The sequence below is a fragment of the Oncorhynchus mykiss genome, chromosome 2, assembly GCF_057628025.1.
Source record: "Oncorhynchus mykiss isolate SJ-2025 chromosome 2, ASM5762802v1, whole genome shotgun sequence".
Classification (NCBI taxonomy): domain Eukaryota; kingdom Metazoa; phylum Chordata; class Actinopteri; order Salmoniformes; family Salmonidae; genus Oncorhynchus; species Oncorhynchus mykiss.
The window spans coordinates 58,373,751-58,396,151 of NC_143023.1; the positions used below are offsets into that span (position 1 = coordinate 58,373,751).

The window sequence follows — 22,401 nt, forward strand, 5'->3', positions numbered from 1 at the left end:
TTAACACTGACAGCTGTGTCCAGGAGGCCTTGAAGCTGGCAGCTGCACAAGTCAGGGAAGAACCACAAAGCACCAGCAGCACCTCCACCACCAACACCCCCTCAGCGGTATCGGAAAGGCTGGGTTGTTGAGAAAGATTACCTCGCTGGCCATGGCAGAACACTGACATTCCTGTCTTGCAGGAAATCACGCACAGAACAAGCAGTATGGCTGGTGGCATTGCTGGAGGGTCATGTCAGGATGAGCCTGCATGAAGGGTACCACATGAGGGAGGAGGATGTCTTCCCTGTAACGCACAGCGTTGAGATTACCTGCAATGACAACAAGCTCAGTCCGATGATGCTGTGACACACTGCCCCAGACCATGACGGATCCTCCACCTCCAAATCAATCCCACTCCAGAGTACAGGCCTCGGTGTAACGCTCATTCCTTCAACGATAAATGCGAATTCAACCATCACCCCTGGTGAGGAAAAACCGCGACTCGTGAGTGAAGAACACTTTTTGCCAGTCCTGTCTGGTCCAGCGACGGTGGGTTTGTGCCCATAGGCGACGTTGTTGCCGGTGATGTCTGGTGTGAACCTGCCTTACAACAGGCCCACAAGCCTTCAGTCCAGCCTCCCTCAGCCTATTGCGGACAGTCTGAGCACTGATGGAGGGATTGTGCAGTCCTGGTGTAACTCGGGCAGTTGTTGTTGCCATCCTGTACCTGTCCCGCAGTGTGTGTGTGTGTGTCCTGAGTGTGTGTCCTGTGTGTCCAGTGTGTGTATGTCCGATGTGTGTTTTCCACTGTGTCCTGTGTGTGTTTGTGTCCACACACACACACACACACACACACACACACACACACACACACACACACACATACACACACTGGACACAACTCTACATACTTGAGTTTCTCCTGTCTGCAGTGGGGATTCCCCAGTCCAGCAGAAAGCAGTCTGACTCCTGAATCTTTCAGGTCATTGTTACTCACATCCAGCTCTCTCAGGTGTAAGCGATTTTGACGTCAGAGCTGAGACCAGAGAAGCACAGCCTTCCTCTGTGACTAGACAGCCTGCAAAGAGTAAAATCATATTAAAACCACACTGCTATTCTTTTGGTGGTGAAAATATATATTCTTTCAACATTTTCAGATACATCAGTGTCCTGAAGCCTGCCATATATATACATAATTGGTGTATCATTATTAACGATGACAAATGATTGAAGAATTGCTTGATGATAGAAACATGTATAGTACAAATATCTGAGTAGACTGACCAGACCAGTTTAAAAAGCAGTATCAGTCAAAAGACAGACAGTGAGGTATCAGATTTAGATTGTATTGAGTATACAGTCCACACCATATCTATTTTGACAGTGAAGCTAACATTTTAAATGTGACTCTGTACTCCAGCATTTTGGATTTCAGATCAACTGTTTCATATGAGGTGACAGTAGATAATGTCACCTTTATTTCCATACATATCTGTTTCACCGTTTAGAAGTGAAAGCACTTCATGTATCTAATCCCCCTATTTGAACAAGTCACACGTATTCTGACCAATTCACTTATAGTGTATTAAAGCTGCACTAGGGAAACTTTTACCTCTCATGGCCACATGGTGTCATCTTCATTGTTAATGTTATTAATTTAATGTTAATGCACACAAAGTGCATAGTGCTAATAATTTAATTTGATGGTTGTTGATTTTCAATAGTAAACTTGACTAAATGATTTCAGTGTGTGTATCAGTACTTTTTGAACATTCCCAGCACATTTTAACAATACTGCGATAATACTGATAACCGGGATAATTTTGGTCACTATAATCGTGATATGAAATGTTCATACCGTTTCATAACTTTTCCACCTTTTTAGTTAGATGACAGACGAAGAAGAAAAGGACTGAAAATGGCTGACGATCGATCTGGTGTCGATTAAAAATGCCCCTGCTCCTATTCGGATACATTGAGGTCATTTCAAGATTTGCCTGAAGGTAATAACAGCAAATGAAGGAAATGCATAAAATCTGGGCTCTCACCTCAGGGTACACCACCTTTTGACCTATGCACTCGCTGGGCCTGGGTCCTCATCACTGCCGTCGCCAACCCCATCACCAGTGGTGTGTATTCATGGATGCCAAGAGAAGCCAGGCTTCCCCCAAAAAATTGACCAATATTTTTTAGACATCAAACATTTGATATTTTGCCTCTCTATGTTTCATAATTTTCCTTCAATTCGCAAGAGGCTGAATGCATCTCACCGGATATGTCACATATGTCATCTTTTGCGGCCGGAGTCCGCACCTTGGGGGGGGGGTACTACTGTCACACCCTGACCATAGTTTGCTTTGTATGTTTCTATGTTTTGGTTGGTCAGGGTGTGATCTGAGTGGGCATTCTATGTTGGATGTCTTGTTTGTCTATTTCTATGTCTGGCCTGATGGTTCTCAATCAGAGGCAGGTGTTAGTCATTGTCTCTGATTGGAAACCATATTTAGGTAGCCTGGGTTTCACTGTGTTTGTGGGTGATTGTTCCTGTCTGTGTTTGCACCAGATAGGGCTGTTTTGAGTTCGCACATTTATTGTTTTCGTTAGTTTGTTCATGTGTAGCGTCTTCATTAAAAACCATGAATAACCACCACGCTGCATTTTGGTCCGCCTCTACTTCACCCGAAGAGAACCGTTACAGGATAAGGCATCCTAGCAAGCAATACAGCGCCCTCTCTCTACGTGTAGGCCATCTATTTCATACCGTCTGGCCCAAACGAGTATGACATTGTTGCCGCCCGTAGCGTTGAATGCAATACAAGGGAAGCACAAGCATTTGGCCTCCCTTGACGAAAAAAGTATCCAAAATAAATTGCCAAAACTGAGCGAACTCAACTGTGAATGGTCCTGGTGCACCCAAAAAAAGTGTCAAGGGAAGCCAGCTTGGATGTCAAATCAAATGTTATTTGTCACATGAGCCGAATAAAACAGATGTAGACCATACTTACAAGCCCTTAACCAACAATGCAGTTCATGAAATAGAGTTAAGTTGACAATTTTTGGTGTCACTCCTATATAACCGCATTGAGAGCATACTGTACGTCATTGATAGAAACTTGAATTGTTGCATCTCCTTGTGTTGTTGTCCTCCGGTGGCCTGCCAGCTAGCTAAAATTGGTCCTTTCCTAAATTAGCCATGGAGGAAGATAGGGGTTTGGACTTCTGGTTTTACTTAATTCTCTGTACTAGCCAATGATTATAACGCCGATTCTGATCCAACCATACATTCATACATTGTGCCCCTGGCCTGAGAGGATGGAAGTTCAATATGTACTTTGATGTAAAATACTAATGTTAACTAGCTAGCATTGCTCATGAATGGAAGTTAGGCTAGCGAGCAAGCATTTGAGGCATTTTAACCTATGACAACAAAAAATACAAGTGTGTACTGTATGACAGAGTGATAGACTGTTTCGTCAACATGAAAGTGAGGAGGATGGCATTGGAATATCTCTACAGGTAGGGTGAGTCAACATATGTTCTACTTGCACACACACGCACACAGAAATCAGAACCATGGACAGGCACATCATATTTAGCTTACGTTGATTGCAGGCTGCCAGGCTGCCAGGTTACAGGCCAGGCTGCCAGGGTGCAGGCCAGGCAACAGGCTGTTAGCCAGCCTGACAGCTTAGTGGAGTCTTAGTGGGATCTGACACTAGCAGTCAGTGTAGTCAGCTCAGCTATCCCCATTGAAACCTTGTCTGTGCCTCGATCTAGGTTGGGCAAAACTAAACATGGCGGTGTTCGCTTTAGCAATCTCACTGGAATGAAGACCTCCTCCATTCCTGTCATTATTGAAAGAGATTTTGATATCTCACATCTCAAAATAGGGCTACTTAATGTTAGATCCCTCACTTCCAAGGCAGTTATAGTCAATGAACTAATCACTGATCTTAATCTTGATGTGATTGGCCTGACTGAAACATGGCTTAAGCCTGATTAATTTATTGTGATAAATGAGGCCTCTCCTTGTCCAACATGTCCCCGGACCTACTCACTGCCACAGTCATACTATGGACCTAGTTTTGTCCCGTGGAATAAATATTGTGAATCTTAATGTTTTTCCTCATAATCCTGGACAATCGGACCACCATTTTATTAAGTTTGGAATCACAACAAATAATCTACTCCGACCCAATCCCAAAGGATCATCAAAAACCATGCTATAAATTCTTGGGCAACCCAAATATTCCTTGATGCCCTTCTAGACTCCCTCCGCCTACCCAAGGACGTCAGAGTACAAAAATCGGTTAACCACCGAACTGAGAAACTAAATGTAACCTTGCGTAATACCCTAGATGCAGTTGCACCCCTAAAAACAAAAAACATTTGTCATGAGAAACTAGCTCCCTGGTATACAGAAAATACCCGAGTCCTGAAGCAAGCTTCCAGAAAATTAGAACGTAAATAGTGCTACACCAAATTGGAAGTCTTCCGAATTGGCTTGGAAAGACAGTACCGTGCAGTATCGAAGAGCCCTCACTGCTGCTCAATAATCCTATTTTTCCAACTTAATTGAGGAGAATAAAAACAATCCAACATGTATTTTTGATACTGTCGCAAAGCTAACTAAAAAGCAGCATTCCCCAAGAGGATGGTTTTCACTTCAGCAGTGATCCATCCATGAACTTCTTTGAAGAAAAGATCATGATTATTAGAAAGCAAATTACGGACTCCTCTTTAAATCTGCGTATTTCTCCAAAGCTCAGTTGTCCCGAGTCTGCACAACACTGCCAGGACCTAGCATCAAGGGAGACACTCAAGGTTTTTAATTCTATACATTTTGACACATTAATGAAAATAGTAATGGCCTCTAAACCTTCAACCTGCATCCTGAACCCTATTCCAACAAAACTACTGAAAGAGCTGCTTCCTTTGCTTGGTGCTCCTATGTTGAACATAATACATGTCTCCCTATCCACCAGATGTGTACCAAACTCACTAAAAGTGGCAGTAATAAAGCCTCTCCTGAAAAAGATAAACCTTGACCAAGAAAAAAAACTATCGGCCTATATCGAATCTCCCATTCCGCTCAATTTCTTTGTTGGAAAGTTTGTCTCTGTGGATGGTTTGTCCTCTGACAAATCAACTGTAAGTTTCGGTGTTCCTCAAGGTTCTGTTTTAGGACCACTATTGTTTTCACTATATATTTTATCTCTTGGTGATGTCATTCGGAAACATAATGTTAACAGCTGTACATTTTAATGAAACATGGTGAAGCCCCAAAACTGCCCTACCTGGAAGACTGTTTCAGATATAAGGAAGTGGATGGCGGTAAATGTTTTACTTTTAAACTCGGACAAAACAGAGATGCTAGTTCTAAGTACAAAGAAACAAAAATATTTTCTGTTGGATCTGAACAATTCATCTTGATGGTTGTACAGTCATCTCAAATAAAACTGTGAAGGACCTCTGTGTTACTCTGGACCCTGAACATATCAAGGCTGTTACAAGGACAGCTTTTTTCCATCTTTGTAACATTGCAAAAATCTGAACATTTCTGTCCAAAAATGATGCAGAAAAGTAAATTCATGCTTTTGTCACTTCAAGAGTAGACTACTGCAATGCTCTACTTTCCGGCTACCAGATAAAGAACTAAATAGACTTCAGTTAGTGGTAAACACAGTTGCTAGAATCTTGACTAGAACCCCAGAATTTTGATCATATTTCTCCAGTGCTAGCCTCTCTACACTGGCTTCCTGTAAAGGCAAGGGCTGATTTCAAGGTTTTACTGCTAACCTACATTACATGGGCTTGCTCCTACCTATCTTTCCAATTTGGTTCTGCCGTACATACCTACACGTTCACTACGGTCACAAGACGCAGGCCTCCTTATTGTTCCTAGAATTTCTAAGCAAACAGCTGGAGGCAGGGCTTTCTTCTGTAGAGCTCCATTTGTATGGAATGGTCTGCCTACCCATGTGTGAAGGTGAACGCAAAGGCACTGGAGCGACGAACCACCCTTGCTGTCTCTGTGAGTCACTGGCTTACTGGTGCTCTTCCATCCCGTCCCTAGGAGGGGTGCGTCACTTGAGTGGGTTGAGTCACTGACGTGATCCACCTGTCCAGGTTTGGCGCCCCCCTCGGGTTCATGCGGTGTGGGAGATCTTCATGGGCTACACTCGAGAATCCCCGGATTGGGACACCTCCATAGGCCTACATTTTCAGAGAGGTGAAAATGCCCCTCTCCACTCCCCTCTACAATATGAATCTAAAGTATAACATTTTTACATCAACGGCCATGTAGTTGACTCTCAGACAAGCATGGCTTCACTCAAACGAGTTCGGCTAGAGTCCTGGTGCTAGCTGGGATTCCAATTGATGTTTACTTTGTGTCAAAATAACTAATTGTTTTCTTTTGCTGAACTTAAATAACAACAGTCTAACCTTGTATAGCATCATCTAGTCAAATTGCATCAGTTTCAATGGGTGACTTTTAATTTGAAGGCGAACCGCCGATTCCGCTATTGTTGTCCACAGCACACTGGTCTATGAAACACTGACAGGTGAGAAAGGGCGACCGACGGACTAACAACAGCGTTAATGGAACTTTGTTGCTGATTTCGTTATGGGTAAGAAACTTTCTGACAGGTTCTTATTTATTTAACCTCAGTTCTAAGAGCAACAGGCGCAGTCCTGTGCGATTTCTCGTGGCACCAACATATATTGGTTTAATTCGATATCAGGCTCTCATAGAGAACATGATATTTTCACAACGTGTCTTCCTTCCCCTGACCACATTTATAGTTTTTGATATAATTCTATAATTTAGCCTAGCATAACCTAATGTTAATGTCTTTCTTATATGTACCATTGCCTCCTTTTACTTTTGTGTTAGCCACTACTACGACTAAAACTGGCTACTTTTGTCTGCTTTACAATATTTAAACAATCAAACGTTACACTGTAACAATGTTCTTCAATCAAGATTAGCTGGTGACGGCGCAACATCGTATAACGAAATGATGTTTGTACATGTGTTTCTACAAACCCTCATCCAAACGTCTTGCACTTGAACGTTCGGATTTTTACATTTCATTTTGCAGTGATATGTGGCGATGTAATCTGCCCAGCAGCTACATAATTCAGTCTGTTGGCCCATTTAAAAACACATAATGACCATTAACAAAGACAGTACAACCTAAAGGACCAAACAACATGTACCATACTGCCTCTCTGTCATTAATATTTATAAGCTTGATCTCCTGTTCAGGGAGTGGTTCTTAGTGTGTTGCACCCAATGATATACATTTACACTAGATCACTAAAAGGGGTGCAGTTTTGAACACTACGCGCCTCCATCTTGGCCCAACCCACCATAAGAAGAAAAAAAATCACTAACTTTGTACATTGTAGCGCAAAATATGCTGATTTCAAATCTGATTGCCGCCTAAACTTTATTCGTTCACTTAATGGGTCTCTCTCACGTCTCTCCCAAAGATGATCTATTGCTTCAGCGAACTGACTGTGTCTGTGAATAGGGCTTCCACAGGCCACCTCGTGAATGACCACATTACTGATTCGAGATAGTGGGCACTTTTGTAAAATAAGCTATTTTTATGCAGATATTGTTGATCAGTACAATAAAACAAGCTCAATAACTCAATGCTTGCACACACACCTATTGAATATGCATTCAACTGTATTATGAATAGGCCCAGGCTTGATTTACCCAATAGAAATTTACCATTAAAATAAATGATCACTGTTACCAAAGTCAAATTGATTATATGATTTATTCATTAATGCATACATGGCTGTCACTGAAAATTGTTGACATGTAAAATTGAATGATATTGAACTCAACATTTGCCCAACGATTAAACAGCACAGTTTCTCTCTGGCTCAAGTGCCATTCTCTGATTTTGGTTAATATGCCTTTTTTGCTGTGGTATCGTGATAGTATTGAAAATCGTGATACCAAACCCGGTATCGATGTAAACATTTTGGTAATGTGACAACACTGTCACATAAGACCTTTACCTTTTACATCTTCCATGATAAAGTCATTGGATTTGTGAGAGAAAAGAAAGTTGCACTATGCTCCCTTTCCTCCTGATCAGCAAGGACTGAAAATAGGGTAAATCCATTTGAATTCAACCACTTTTTGTCAGCATTCATTTTGATTTAAACAACTTTCCATACATATTTGCTCATGGAAGAAGCAGTCAGAAATGTACTTTTTGGACCAGAATGCCAAAACATTCAGTGTATAAAGGGGCTCAAAGTTGACCCATTTTTCATACCCCACCATACCATGCGACATTCATGTCTTCATCACTGTAAAAGATAAACGGTTGATTGATTATCATTTAAAAGCTTAAAGTGTTCTCAAATAATTGGATTATTTCTCTAAAAAAATATTTTAATAGATTTTTTTAAACCTTTAACATCAATTATCTAAACGCACGTATTTTCATATTCACATACAGTTAATTCGGAAAGATACTGCCGCCACCGTGCTTCACCGTAGGGATGGTGCCAGGTTTCCTCCAGAAGTGACACTTGGCATTCAGGTGAAAGAGTTCCTTCTGGCCACGATACCATAAAGGCCTGATTGGTGGAGTGCTGCAGAGATGGTTGTCCTTCTGGAAGGTTCATCCATCTCCACAGAGGAACTCTGGACCTCTGTCAGTGACCATCGGGTCAATGATTTCTCAGTTTGACCAGACTGCCAACTATAGGAAGAGTTTTGGTGGTTCCAAACTTCTTCCATTTTTAAGAATGATGGAGGCCACTATGTTCTTGGAGACCTTCAATGCTGCAGGCATCTTTGGTACCCTTCCCCAGATCAGTGCCTCGACGCAATCCTGTCTCAGAGCTCTACAGACAATTCCTTCGACCTCATGGCTCGTTTTTTGCTCTGACATGCACTTTGAACTATGGGACCTTATATAGACAAGGTGTATGCCTTTCCAAATCATGTCCAATTTAATTGAATATACCACAGGTGAACTCCAATCAAGTTTTAGAAACAACTCAAGGATGATCAATGGAAACAGGATGCACTTGAGCCCAATTTCGAGTCTCAAAGCAAAGGGTTTGAATACTTATGTAAATAAGGTATTTCAGTTTTTGTTTGTTATACATGTGAAAGATTTTTAAAATCATGTTTTCGCTTTGTCGTTATGGGGTACTGTGTAAAGATTGAGGATTTTTTTTTATTTAATCCATTTTAGAATAAGGTGGTAACGTAACAAAGTGGAAAAAGTGAAGTGGTCTGAATACTTTCCGAAGGCACTGTATGTTGTAGCGTATACCCTATTTCACATCATCTGAGGTTTTTGTGTTGTGCCCGTCATTATTTGAGACACAACATGCTCTTGAGTACAGGGTGGGTTTCATTTCAATCTTATAAATATAATTCATAGAATGGACCTATCCCTTCAGACCACTGCAATTTAGTTGGTATACCATTGACATTTTTATTTACATTTTTACCACACCCACCATTGAGCGTCAACTTAAATGATCATGTCTATTCATTATCCATATTTCTATCATTTCAATTGGTTTCCTATTGAGTTTGACAGTATAATTTAAAATGGATATTTCCATTCAAGTCAACATTTTCTGATGTGTGGACACCCAATCCTGTTGGTGGTAGCATTTGAAAGTAGAAATGTCAATTTCTTTCTCTTCCAATTTTAGTACATTTATCAGTCATAACATGACACCCACCGTGCATTCAAGAGTGGGCACAACACAAAACCTTAGATTATGTAAAATAGGGTCTAAGCTACAACATATGGAAAAAATCAGAGTAGAAGCATTTTTTGATAATTGCTGTTAAAAGTTTAGAAAATTACAATTTGTCTTATTAAAAAAAAACATTTTTTCTTCCAGCTTTTAAATGATATCAAACTCAACCCTTTATCTTTTCCAGTGATGGTATGGTGGGGTATGGCATTCAGGTCCAAAAAGTTACTTTCTGAGTACATCTACAATGGGCAAATATCTATAGAATGTATCATTCAAATCAAAAGGGCTGCTTTCAAAAAGTGACTGAATTCAAATGGATTTACCCTATGGGCTTTTAGGATTTTAGTCTTCTCATTGCTCTGTTTACTTTGCCTTTGTGCACAGACACAGCCATCACACCTTTCTGCTCATGATTTTCTCTCAATCGGTAGGGCTTAGCTGCATATGTCAAACCCCTTAACTCAGAAAAGATTAATGGTTAACCTTAGTCCATTCTTAGACTTTAGCATCTATTCATGAAGTTATCTTCTGGCTGGGGGAGTTTTGTTAAAGGGCGACTGCACTTCCTGATTTGGCCTTGTTTTTCATCAATGCTCATTTAAAAATCCTTGCAGCTATGACAAAAGTCAAACTAGACTTGTCTTGAGGGTGTGGTTTGATGTGGTTGTTTCTTGGGTGTGTCTTTGGCATTCAATCACAACAAACAAGACCAGTAGTGAGTATAGTGAGGTAAGCTAATCTAGCTTTGCTATGGAGAGAATACAGTTTTGAAGTTGAGGACTTCTCCTCTCCAGACTGATTCGCCATCTCAAGATGGAAAGCTAATTCAGTTCTTGGTGAAATACTGCACCAAATATCTTAGTTAGATGTAAAATTGCGAGACTAAGATCTGCTCCGCAAAAACGTCAAAATTAATGACCGATTTCTTGAGTTAGATTAATTAGATTAATTCAGACTTTTGAGGAAGTGTATACTAGCTACAGCGTCTCAAAATGAACAAACAGTACTATGGTTGCTTTTTTTCTCATTTTTCAAGTGAAGGTCTTGTAAGCACACTCCTTCCTTTCGGCTAGCCGAGTTCGGCTAGGCACCAGCCAAACTGAAGCCTTAAGCACACACTGATATGCACAGCTCTCTGGGTGAGATTCTGTCTTCAAGTCTCCAGTGGTTGAGAAAGTGGCAAGCGGGCTGGAATGCATGACACTCTATCCTGGATATGACTGAATTTGCCTCAAACCATGGGTCCAGCAGGCAGAGTTCAATAAATACAGGTGTAAGATGCAAGAGGATGACCCTCTTCTAATACCACTCCGTAGGCTGTCTAATTCAAAGCTTCCGCCAGAAGGAAGCTTTGAATAGGTCCGTAGCCGACAGAGTAATATGAGAAGAGTGTAATTGCTCAACTTATGCAGATATTCTAAACAGTGTTTTGATAACTTTCAAGTTGTGACAGTTTCATGTAGAATAAACCATATTCTGCTAATATAACAATGTGCAAATATTATACCTTCCGGTACGGTGTCACGTGTAAGAAAGAAGTACCCACTAATGTTTGATAGTACCATTCGACTCAATAATAACAAAAGACGATAAAAAGTAATAGATGTCTTGTATAATTTTAATGCTGAGTGTAAGGTCTCTCCCAATTCAGACATCAGTATCAACCTGTTTCAGGACTCCATTTCAAAAGTATCTCTTCTGCCCATCTGTTGAAAAAACAAGGAAGGGTTGATGAGTGACACGTATCAAAAGGGTGATATTATTAAACACTTGTGATGTACTGTCTTATTAGCAATCACCTTTTGTCCCTTCTGAGGTGTTTGCCAATGCCTGATGGGCATGGTAGCATAGATCAGCTCCAGGCCCCTCGTCACAGATACTGGTCATGAATGAGCCTGACTTTGGCTCCTGTATCCAACCCAGCTCCTATAGCACAGAGGGAGAGAGCGAGAGACTGCCACCATACCGTCATGGAAGCCACATGTAAATACACGGTTGAACATAGTCAATCAGAGATGCTAATTCACAAGGGACACATGCCAGTGTGTTACTGATTGGTTGGCATTACTAACTCGGGCCCAGGAGTAGTCCAGTGGCACAGACAGTGGAAGGGGACACCTTACAACATACAAGACATATAGCACTGATTACATGATTAATGGTGGTTAGGTGAATTCCAGGATAGATACTATATTGACCAGATCAAATGTGCCCAACCTGATTCAAGTGTCCTCCATTACTCTGAAGTGGGACTGGTGTCTGGCCACTGCCTCAGCCTTCTGTAACAGCTCTTGATATGTTAGCAGGGTTCCCACAACGCTGCTGAACAATAAATCCACCAGGTTCTGTACTTGGCCTGTGAATGGAATAAAGTATCACCCAATAAACATATAGCGAGGAAAAATAACTTTCTCTAGTTTGGAAACAATTTATATGCTAAAAGAGAGACTGTAACTACAGAATCGTTTCAGGCCAGTGACGCTGATGCCATGACTATGCAAACAGCTGTAATTACATTGCTTGCTGACACATGTTGATATTTGCTGCCAGAGCCATAGCTGTATTTTTAGTTGACAAGTACCATCCTTAATTCGTTTTTGCCTTAGAAAATACACAAACATTAATGAGAACAGGCATGTTTTGGGTTAGAAGATGAAGCCGAAATGCTAGCTAGCTACTTAACTTGCAAATCTGAGTTAGTTATATTTTTTGTCAGAGTTGAAACAAGTTGGCTAGCCAGTTTGAGTTGAAACATCATTGAAAGCAAGCTGGCTACATCCTATGATAAGCTTGGAAGATACTATCCAAGATCCTGTCCTGTATTGACCTAAATGCCAATGTACTACAGTTAGCTGTTGTTAGCAAGGTAGCTAGCTAACGTGAGCTACACACATCTTCCTCTGACATGCTACATCACATTACACATTATCTTGATGTGGTGCCTTTTGGACCTCATAACTTTTAAGGGAAAAAGTGTTTATATACTGATATATATATATAATACCAGTCAAAAGTTTGGACACCTACTCATTCCAGGGTGTTTCTTTATTTTTTTACTATTTTCTGCTTTGTGGAATAATAGTGAAGACAACAAAACTATGAACTAACACATGGAATCATGTAGTAACCAAAAAAGTGTTTAACAAATCAAAATATATGTTATATTTGAGGTTCTTCAAAGTAGCCACCCTTTGTCAGTTTCTTTTGTATGTGGTTTTGTTATAAACATTTTTTTACACCTTTTCCTCCCCAATTTTGTGGTATCCAATTTGTAGTTAGTCCTGTCCCATTGCTGCAACTCCCGTATGGACTCGGGAGAGGCAAAGGTCGAGAGCTGTGCGTCCTCCGAAAACACGACTCCGCCAAGCCACACTGCTTCCTGACACAATGCTCGCTTAACCCAGAAGCCAGCCACACCAATGTGTCGGAGGAAACACCGTACACCTGGTGACCGTGTCAGCGTGCATGCGCCCGGCCTACCACAGGAGTCGCTAGAGCGCGATGGGACAAGGACAACCCGGTCGCGGATAGCTGCGACACAGCCAGGATCTGTAGTGCTGCAGCTAGCACTGCAATGCAGTCCCTTAGACCGCTGTGCCACTCGGGAGGCCTGCAATTTTTTTTTAATGTTGGATAAAAGTAGAGACAGAGCTACAAAATGATATGTCATGGGAAAATAATTCTGCTTTGAAAGTTGATAAACTTGAATGTTTTGGTACACCTACTGGAGTGCTACTTTGTCTAGACCTATTCAACATTGTTCACACCCTCTTAAGCCCCACCTGTCTCTTTAATTATTCACTTGTGAGGCCATGTGCTAAACAGAGGGAGTAAGATAGTCTTGAACTATTTGGTTGTTTACTATACTAAAAGTGGTTTAAGTAGTAGCCTACAATTAGGGAAGAACTCCAGGTAAAAATACACTCTCTAGTCCTTGGCTGCTTGTTTACAGAAGACGTGCTACACCTGTGTGTAAGTGTACTAGGGAAAGAAGTGTAGTGGAAGTGTATTTTGTCGGCTGGAGTCACAGCCGTATGGATCTGTGCAAACCTGCTACAGCAAGTGTATCTTTTTTTTTTGTTGAAAGATTCTTGCTGATATGAAAGATAAGATCCATATGTTTCGAAAACCTTATCGCAAGCAATTATTATTAAACGATAAAACAGAGTGTCGGGATTGTATTTCACATGGTCACACCAGTAAGCTGTGCTTATAGTTGAGAACCTTTGGGATTTGGATTTGATTTATTAGGATCCCCGTTAGCCGACGCCACTGGCAACAGCTAGTCTTACTGCGGTCAGATACACAACGAAAAATACATTACAGGCAAAAGACTCCAATTTACATACATTTTAAAAACATTAACATGTGTCACACATACGGTGCATTTGAAAACTGCCTTGCACTGTCATCTGTGGGACCTTATATACTGTAGATGGGGGGTGTGCCTTTCCAAATAATTTCCAATCAATTGAATTTACCACAGGTGGAATTCAATCAAGTTGAAAAAAGTAAAATTGTTTTGTTGACATTATCAAATAGTTTGTCAACCTTTTTTGTAAGCTTATATATCAAACTCAACCATTTATCTTTTCCAGTGATGCAGACATGGATGTCTTATTGTATTGCGGGATATGCAAAATGGGTGAACTTTGGGCACCTCTATATCTCCGGAATGTTTTTGCATTCAGGTCCAAAAAGTATATTTAACCAGGGGCAAATATGTATGGAAAGTTTTGTTCAAATCAAAACCCTCCTAAATTAAACCTCTCGTCTTATAAAGGGTGCCTAGTCTCCTAATTAATGATGCAAGTTGGCCATGTACCACATCTCTCTTTCTCCTTCAACCTTTTTCTCTTTTCCACTCTCTTTCAATCTCTCTCTCTGGGCAGAGGCTAAAGGGTCCAGCATTCTGTCTGACCTACATAGAGTAAAGAGATAATGCTGGAACGACCCAGCCCTAAAATCATTGCCCAACTCACCCACACCGCCTCAGTCACATTGGTCTCACACCGCTCTGGCCCTACTTTGCTGGTGCAACATGTATAGCAAGTTAAGTTTTGGGGAAAGAATAATACTTCGAAAAATAGATTCTAGATGAAAAGGGATCAAAGTTAAGGTAGAAGAAATAGACATTCTTCCTGCCCACCATTTGGCTATTTTGTCATCGTTTTAGAATTGTCTAATCATGTAGAGAAGTGATGGGAGTCAAGTTTATTCTACGGTAAGTGTCTCATTACTGATTTTGAGTAGAGGGTTCTATTTCTCCTGTAGGAAATTGATAGGAATGAAATCATGCTGTGTGCCCATTACTCTTGCAGAATTGAATGACTGTATGTGGATGACTATGCTGTTCATACCTCCCTCCTCATGCCTGTGCTAGAATGCAATGTCCTTGTGGATTGCACATGTAAGTATTATATTGCTGCACAGGAATCTTTATATTGGCATTTAGAATTGGTCATATTCATATAGATGTATCATTTTCCGATATTTTTATTAATGATGATGATAGGATTTCTGAGCTTGAGCTATTTATTAATCATTAGTTATAAAAGAGACATGAGGGGTGCCATAATGAAGCTGGGGGGGGGCTGAGTGCAGGGAAAACGGTCACGTGTGGCTGTACTGATAAGGGGAGGAACCCGCTTACTTAGCTCCCTGCCTAGCAATAATGATGCAATGTTTAGCGATAAGGAGGAGACTGCACCCAAAGTGGGTTATGTATACTACCACGGGTGGGAACCATGTCTTTGTCTGTTCAGCTGTTCGATCCTCTGGGAAGAATACACTTGTTTTGAGCTTTCATAGTGTCTGAGTATTTACTCTGATAATTAGAACCTAACAATGACAATACAATGCCTTATGGAGACACATCCTGGTCAGTGAGTTGGCGGTACAATATTTTAATCTAACCACCTGTGTCTTTCTTCCTTTTTGTCCCTACAGGGATGCCATACACCATGTTAAGATAAAGACGACTGTGTTTAACATGCTTAAGCGGTTGGACAAAATCCGGTTCCGGGGCCAGCGGACAGATGTGTTTCTGGATTTGGGCGACTCGCCCAACACATCTGACACTGAATGTAGCGAAGAGATTCTGATGAAGCCTCGGCCCTCACTTGAAATGAAAGACACTGAAGAACTGCAAGACCCTGTAAGTGAATATCAGTATTAATAGAACCACAGAACTGGCATCTCTTCAGACTCTTTCACTTCACTAATTCTCACTGAAACAAAACAGATATTTGCCTCCTAACTTAGTTTGGAATCTTACAGATAACTTTGTTAAGTCTACTCACTCGCCATGCCAAGGTGCCGCTTCCATTTTCGGGGAGGGGGAGGGGGGTTTAAGCCAAAATGTCCCCCCTTTGATACATGGCTTTCATGTTTATTCAACCCCCTTCCTGTTGATGTAGTTCACTCAAGCGAGGATGGAGAGAAAGACTTAACAACCGCTGTCTAGTCAAACTATACATGTGCCAAGGCCTACCGCCAACTCAACATCCCTGAACACATTAGAAGAACAGCTATATTTTTCATCTTACTATTTCATTTGACTGCATATTCTGGTGCGTTGCTGTTCATATTTTTGTGGAGAGAGGTTGATCAAACTGCTTGATCTTTGAAGATCTACTCAGGGGAAAAAGTTGACTGCATGTTTTCCCCATTTTAACACCGATCAAAGTTATCAAAAGTTATTTGATATCATTCCACACTGGGTGAAATTGATTGCGTTCTTTATGAAATGTCAAAAAAAAGTGCAAAGTTGTTGACAGATGCACACAAAAGACGTGAAAACTTGCCACTGGTGCGAATGCTCAGCTAGCCGATCTGGTTCCTAAATATCAAGACCCAACTTGCACGTCGAGTCTAAATAAGAGAAGACAGTTGGAGATGTTGATCTTTTTAGGGTGGCTGTGTCTCAAACAAACTTTGACCTGGAACGCCTATGTGCAGTGGAATTAGGGCTTCAACACAGCCCCTGTAATGTCTAACCACAGACGTCTTGGTTCTGGGAAACTGGGCTTCAGCCAGTTCAGTACTGTACAGTGACACATTTTGTTTGTGTCTTGGGCTTGTTCTCATGGAAACAGGAATAGTGTGGTTCTTCTCACTCTGGTTATTTATCATAATCTTGACACCTTTGTCATTATGTTTTAATCGATTTATGAACTCGTGTCAAATAGATGTATTTACCCGCGTAGCAGGACTGGCTGTCATTACTTACCACTTTTGATGCACTTCAGCTCTTTTATATCTAATTAAGGTTGAGGTCTAATTTACACGGATGGAATACATTGAGGTACATTACATTTGTCAGCTAGTAGACCTAGTGAAACGCGTCACTGCTTCTCCGGTTAATGGTGCAAAGAGGGACAGGGTTAAAGTCCATCTATTATTCTCATCATTTTACAAGCGGCACTATTGCAATCTGCTATTGCACTGATTTCTACCCTTCTGACACGAGCGGTCTCTCCTCCTGCTGAGAGGATGTGAAATGAAATCGACTTTGCCTCTCCCAGCTCTGTTGTCTGAGTAGTGTCGTACAAGTTGGCACTAGTGGCTATCTCACTGTAGCAGTCCTCTCTCTCTCTCTCTCACACTCACTTTCTCAATCTTTCCTCTTGCGCACTCTCACCATCTCAATCTCCTTTGTTTCTCTCTCTTTGTCAAAATCTTTGTTCCTCTATCAGTGCTTTGGGTCATGATACTAGGCATACAGGATTATACTGCTGTTTTTGAGCCAGGCTGGAGGGTGCAGGGAGAAACTGTAGGGTGAAATTAATTCTGCAGTCAGCTTGCCTCCATTTGTTTGTTTGGGTGTTTTGTGTGTGTTTGCTTTGCTTTGCAATATCAGAATTTTGAGGTTCTGTGTGCAGGTGTTTTGAACCAGAGACTACGGTAGCTCACATCGGCAAGGAGGTTGTTCTTCTTCACTCACCCCTGCATTTGTGTGTTTGCCCACATCCAGGCTGGTCCAGGGACACTTACGATGCCTGCTGCAGCCATCCAGGACTACCAGAGGGCTGAGACAGATCGACTCAACGACTTGAAAGGCCACCTGGAAATTGCCTTACTGGAAAAGCACTTCCTACGTGAGTACTGCACTTTATGTTTCAACCTAGGTGATAGTTTGTCAGACCTCTAGCCGGAAGTCTTTGATTTGCAAAAAGGGATATCATCACGTTTTGTTGTTTGATTGCACAATCTTCACAGCAGCTTTGGATATCTGTCTTTCCTGTCCATGTGTCTGTTGGGGCATTTTCACACATGCAGTCAAAAGTTTTGACACACTTTCTTTATTTCATCAAAACTATGAAATAACACATGGAATCATGTAGCAACAAAAAAAGTGTGTAACAAATAAGAATATATTTTAGATTATTTAAAGTAGCCACCCTTTGCCTTGATGACAGCTTTGCACACTCTTGGCATTCTCTTAGCCAGCTTTGTGAGGTAGTCACCTGGAATGCATTTCAATTAACAGGTGTGACTTGTTAATTTGTGGAATTTCTTTCAGTTGTGTTGTGACAAGGTAGGGGTAGTATACAGATGATAGCCCTATTTGGTAAAAGACCAAGTCCGTATTATGGCATGAACAGCTCAAATAAGCAAAGAGACATGAAGGTCAGTCAATCCGGAAAATGTCAAGAACTTTGAACATTTCTTCAAGTGCAGTCGCAAAAACCATCAAGTGCTATGATGAAACTGGCTCTCATGAGGACCGCCAGAGGAAAGGAAGACCCAGAGTTACCTCTGCTGCAGAGGATAAGTTCATTAGAGTTACCAGCCTCAGATTGCAGCCCAAATAAATACTTCACAGAGTTCAAGTGACAGACACATCTCAACATCAACTGTTCAGAGGACACAGCGTGCATCAGGCCTTCATGGTCGAATTGTTGCAAAGAAACCACTACTAAAGGACACCAATAATAAGAAGAGACCTTCTTGGGCCAAGAAACATGAGCAATGGACATGAGACTGGTGGAAATCTGTCCTTTGATCTGGAGTCCGAATTTGAAATTTTTGTGAGGCGCATAGTAGGTGAACGGATGATCTCCGCATGTGTGGTTCCCACCGTGAAACCTGGAGGTGTGATGGTGTGGGGATGCTTTTCTGGTGACACTGTCGTGATTTATTTAGAATTCAAGGCACACTTAACCAGCATGGCTACCACAGCATTCTGCAGTGATACGCCATCCCTTCTATTTTGCGGTTAGTGGGACTATCATTATTTTGTTATTCAACAGGACAATGACCCACAAAACACCTCCAGGCTGTGTAAGGGCTATTTGATAAGGAATGAGAGTGATGGAGTGCTACATCAGATGACCTGGCCTCCACAATCACCCGACCTCAACCCAATTGAAATGGTTTGGGATGAGTTTGACAGCAGAGTAAAGGAAAAGCAGCCAACAAATGGTGTTTTCTCTCTTTCGGGGCTCTCCTGGCTGCAGAATTACTGGCTCCTATAACCCTCTGGCAATGTTAAGTGTTAGCCTCCTCTTACCCCATCTAGGTCAGTGATCGTACATAGTATCTGTGAGTGACTATATCACTACTAAATGATGCTTACGTTTGGGCCGTTATTGTCATCATTGACATTTCGCACATTGAGGAGATCAAAGTACAGAAGAGGTGTGTGTGTGTGTGTGTGTGTGTCCTTCATTTCACATCAGCCCTTCATCTTGGATGCAGGATGTGTGTGTCTCATTGCACAGCCTATTGACCTCTGTCTAGCATCAAAGGGTACTATGGGAATGATCACAATCTCCAAATGTACTTTTGCTGCTCTGCTAAAGCACACGTGTAGTGACTCTAGGGAGAAAAAAAAAATTAAAGGTGAGATTCCAGATTTCCGTGTTGTCACAGTTGGTATTGAAGTTGATAATCCAATGACAATGACTGGGAGAGCGTTGTGCATTTGCAATGCGAATGTTGTTTGTCTGCCTTGATTTGAATCCTGGTCTGTAACTTGTAAGGGCTGGGAGAATGTTTTATCATGAGCCTCCAGGGAGGTGGTAAGGCCTTTTTTTAAATTCTGACCTGCAGCTCTGGGACGTGTTCAGGATTGGTGGTGTTGCATTGCACTGTGTTGGCAAACCTTGTTTATCAAAGTGACCCAGCCTTTAATTTCAATTAGTGTGTCAGCAGGCCCAAGAGATTACCCCTATGCTGAGAATGGTTAAAAACACACGCGCAGACATGCGCTACAGTAAACACAATCTCTACCAGGAATTACCAGTTACATTTAAACACACCGACCACAGCCATTGTGTTTAACACGCACATGCACAGCACACACTGCAATGCTGATTAATTGAGGCCAATCTGCCCCGCGATCAATACATTAGTCTAGCAGCCAGTCCATGTTGTGATATCATCAGCCTCTACAACGGCACAGACCAAGGCATTTACCACCCGTTTGAGTTGGATACAATTGACAGATTTAATAGTGCTGTAAGGGTTGACCATTTCCCCTAAATAGCTTGGATTTCACTCTCACGGTCGATCCTTTCACACAACCTGCGACAGGAAGAGCCTCAGAGAGCCAGGAATGTGTATTTTTATGAGTTCCCCCCCCCCCCCCTGCTTGCTCTCTTGATGTTTAAATCCTAGAGGCCTCCGCACTTACCACCTGTACTGACTCTCTGGACCTTAGCACACATGCACCCACTTACACACACGCGTGCGCGCGCAAACAATTTAAACACTTGCCCCCCAATCCCCTCTTCCCTGATACATGTGTACATTTTGTACTCTAAATTGTGCCTTCCTGTATTATACTTATGCAACCAACAAAAAAAGATTCTACTGAACCAAGGACTTTGTTTGTATTGTTATCTTTTATAAAATCTAATTGCTTTTGCATTGTCGAAGGAACCTGCAAGTAAGCATTTTGGAAGGTGTATCCTGTACATATGACTAATACAACTTGAAACACTTCACGATTGTAAATAATGTGAGGTCATCGTCCACTATGAGTGTGGAGGTCATGCAAAAGTCAGATGAGGACCTTCTTATTGTGCCAGCAAATAAAATCTATTTCTACAGATGGTCGATGTCACAGATGCTTTCCCACACTCCGAAGAGAAAGGCAGCCAGGTATTGAAGGACCATTGGGTGTCTCTGGTCTGATCCGCTGCTACAGAGACCGAAGGATAAGAGGTCTCAAACAGTTAATTTCACAGCAGTAGTTACTTCAGAAACATTCAGCGTGGCCTCTCCCTTGCTCTTGGCAACTATTAATCTATGCTGGCTAGATTTTTTTTTATAGTCTCCAATTCCAACCTCGTCTGTTCACATGCCTGGGTGCGTGTAACCTGGGCTACACTTTTAACGACAATGGCGGCGTAGAAGGAGAGATTGGTAGCAGTAGTATGATGTATTTTATTAGGCATTAATTATGCCTATGTTTGTGTAAACACTGTTAGTAAAGTAGTCCAGGTTCTGTTGTACATTTTATGTAACAGCTTGCCCCCAGAGAAATGGGTATGTTTATACAACAGCGAGTGTTTTCATCGTCCAATAAGGCTATATCTAAAATGCGTTTAATCTTCACTTGAGCTAACGGTTGGTAGGTACTAAAGCGGTTGTACCTCCCAGGTGCCCTGTATTTGAGGGCCAGCTTCTCTTTAGAGATCAGGGGATGGGGTGGTTGTGCCAAAACGAGGCAGATGCAGTTTTGAATGGTTTCCAGTTTACTCTGCTAGTCTCTGGCTCCAGGCCAAAACAAGGTCAAGTCACATGGGTCACACCTCCTCCTGTTTTACATTGTGAAATGCCTGGATGAGGTTACATAGCGATACCTCAGGAATGTCCAGGCCAGCCTGTAGACGTCATTCCACTCACTGTTTCCTTGTTGTGAGTCATTGCACAGGGCGTTCGGTTTTCTTAGGGAAAGTATTAGTGTGAGGAGATGCTGCATGTCCTGGATGGCATTAGTCCTTTGGCTTACTTTTTATTTTATACCCACTGTTAGACACTGACTCTGGGACAGTTGGTCATGGTTATATGATCCGCCCCCCTTCCCCATCTACCTAGGATGTGTGAGGATATAGCTAGCTTTGAGTATGAACCTCACACAGAACACTATTGAAAGTTTACAGGAATTCAACCTATTAAGCGTTGCATCATGGAATTGGATATCTAATTCAAACAGCCTGTGTATCAGGAGTAAAATACCTCTGTTTACCCTGGCATTCCTTTCCCTAGCCTGGCAACATATCCATTAGCTAAGTGTTAGCCAGTGATAAAGATACACAGCACCTCCCTTACCAATAGTGTCCCATGATACTGGCGCTGAAAGATTTACTTGAATACGATAAAAGATGAGAGCGACCTCAACAGCGCGTTGGAGATGCTAACATAAATGGTTGTCTTGTGTTGGCAGCTAGCCAAAACGAGGCACTGTGGGAAAGAAGAAGCAAGGAAGTCGGAGAGAGAGAGAAGCTGGCCTTCAAATACGGAGAACCTGGGAGGTACAACCGCTCTCTCGCTTGACGACAAATACAAAGTTACCAACGTCTTTGCAATTGATACAAACCAGCGAAAAAAGATGCGTCCAATTAAAACCCGAGATGACGTCATTAAAATACAGTAGGCCTTTTCCCAGCAAAATGAAGGCAGTTATGAATGTATTGTAATGTTTTT

The 22,401-nt window shown here is 41.7% G+C and overlaps 2 protein-coding genes and 1 long non-coding RNA gene across 21 annotated transcripts in view; 1 reads left to right on the forward strand and 2 right to left on the reverse strand.

The window, feature by feature from the left end:
* Nucleotides 1-6,034, reverse strand: part of LOC110492633 (plasma membrane calcium-transporting ATPase 1-like) — a 47,973-nt gene extending 41,939 nt beyond the window's left edge. The window contains exons 1-2 of the mRNA XM_036951841.2: nucleotides 5,839-6,034; nucleotides 980-1,060 (exon numbers count right to left, since the gene is read on the reverse strand). The gene's annotated coding sequence lies outside the window, so the exon portion shown is untranslated. The remainder of the gene's footprint in view (nucleotides 1-979; nucleotides 1,061-5,838) is intronic.
* Nucleotides 6,035-6,176: 142 nt separating this feature from the next.
* LOC110492647 (GRAM domain-containing protein 4) overlaps nucleotides 6,177-22,401 on the forward strand; it is a 43,004-nt gene continuing 26,779 nt past the window's right edge. For 4 of the 19 annotated variants that reach the window (XM_090203595.1, XM_090203552.1, XM_090203616.1 and 1 more), the window contains exons 1-3: nucleotides 6,288-6,614; nucleotides 15,694-15,901; nucleotides 17,720-17,843. In XM_090203595.1, coding sequence (XP_090059721.1) covers nucleotides 15,737-15,901; nucleotides 17,720-17,843 — 289 coding nt within the window. In that variant the 5' untranslated portion in view covers nucleotides 6,288-6,614; nucleotides 15,694-15,736. Of the gene's footprint in view, nucleotides 6,615-14,724; nucleotides 14,969-15,065; nucleotides 15,155-15,400; nucleotides 15,483-15,693; nucleotides 15,902-17,285; nucleotides 17,519-17,719; nucleotides 17,844-22,401 lie in introns of those variants that run through there. The other 15 variants (XM_090203570.1, XM_090203541.1, XM_090203578.1 and 12 more) reach the window with 11 other exon arrangements.
* On the reverse strand, nucleotides 11,337-12,100 carry LOC149985162 (uncharacterized). Its single transcript, XR_016487440.1, has 4 exons — nucleotides 11,962-12,100; nucleotides 11,817-11,862; nucleotides 11,544-11,670; nucleotides 11,337-11,450 (listed from the first exon to the last, which is right to left on the reverse strand). It is a non-coding gene; the product is annotated as an uncharacterized LOC149985162 (long non-coding RNA).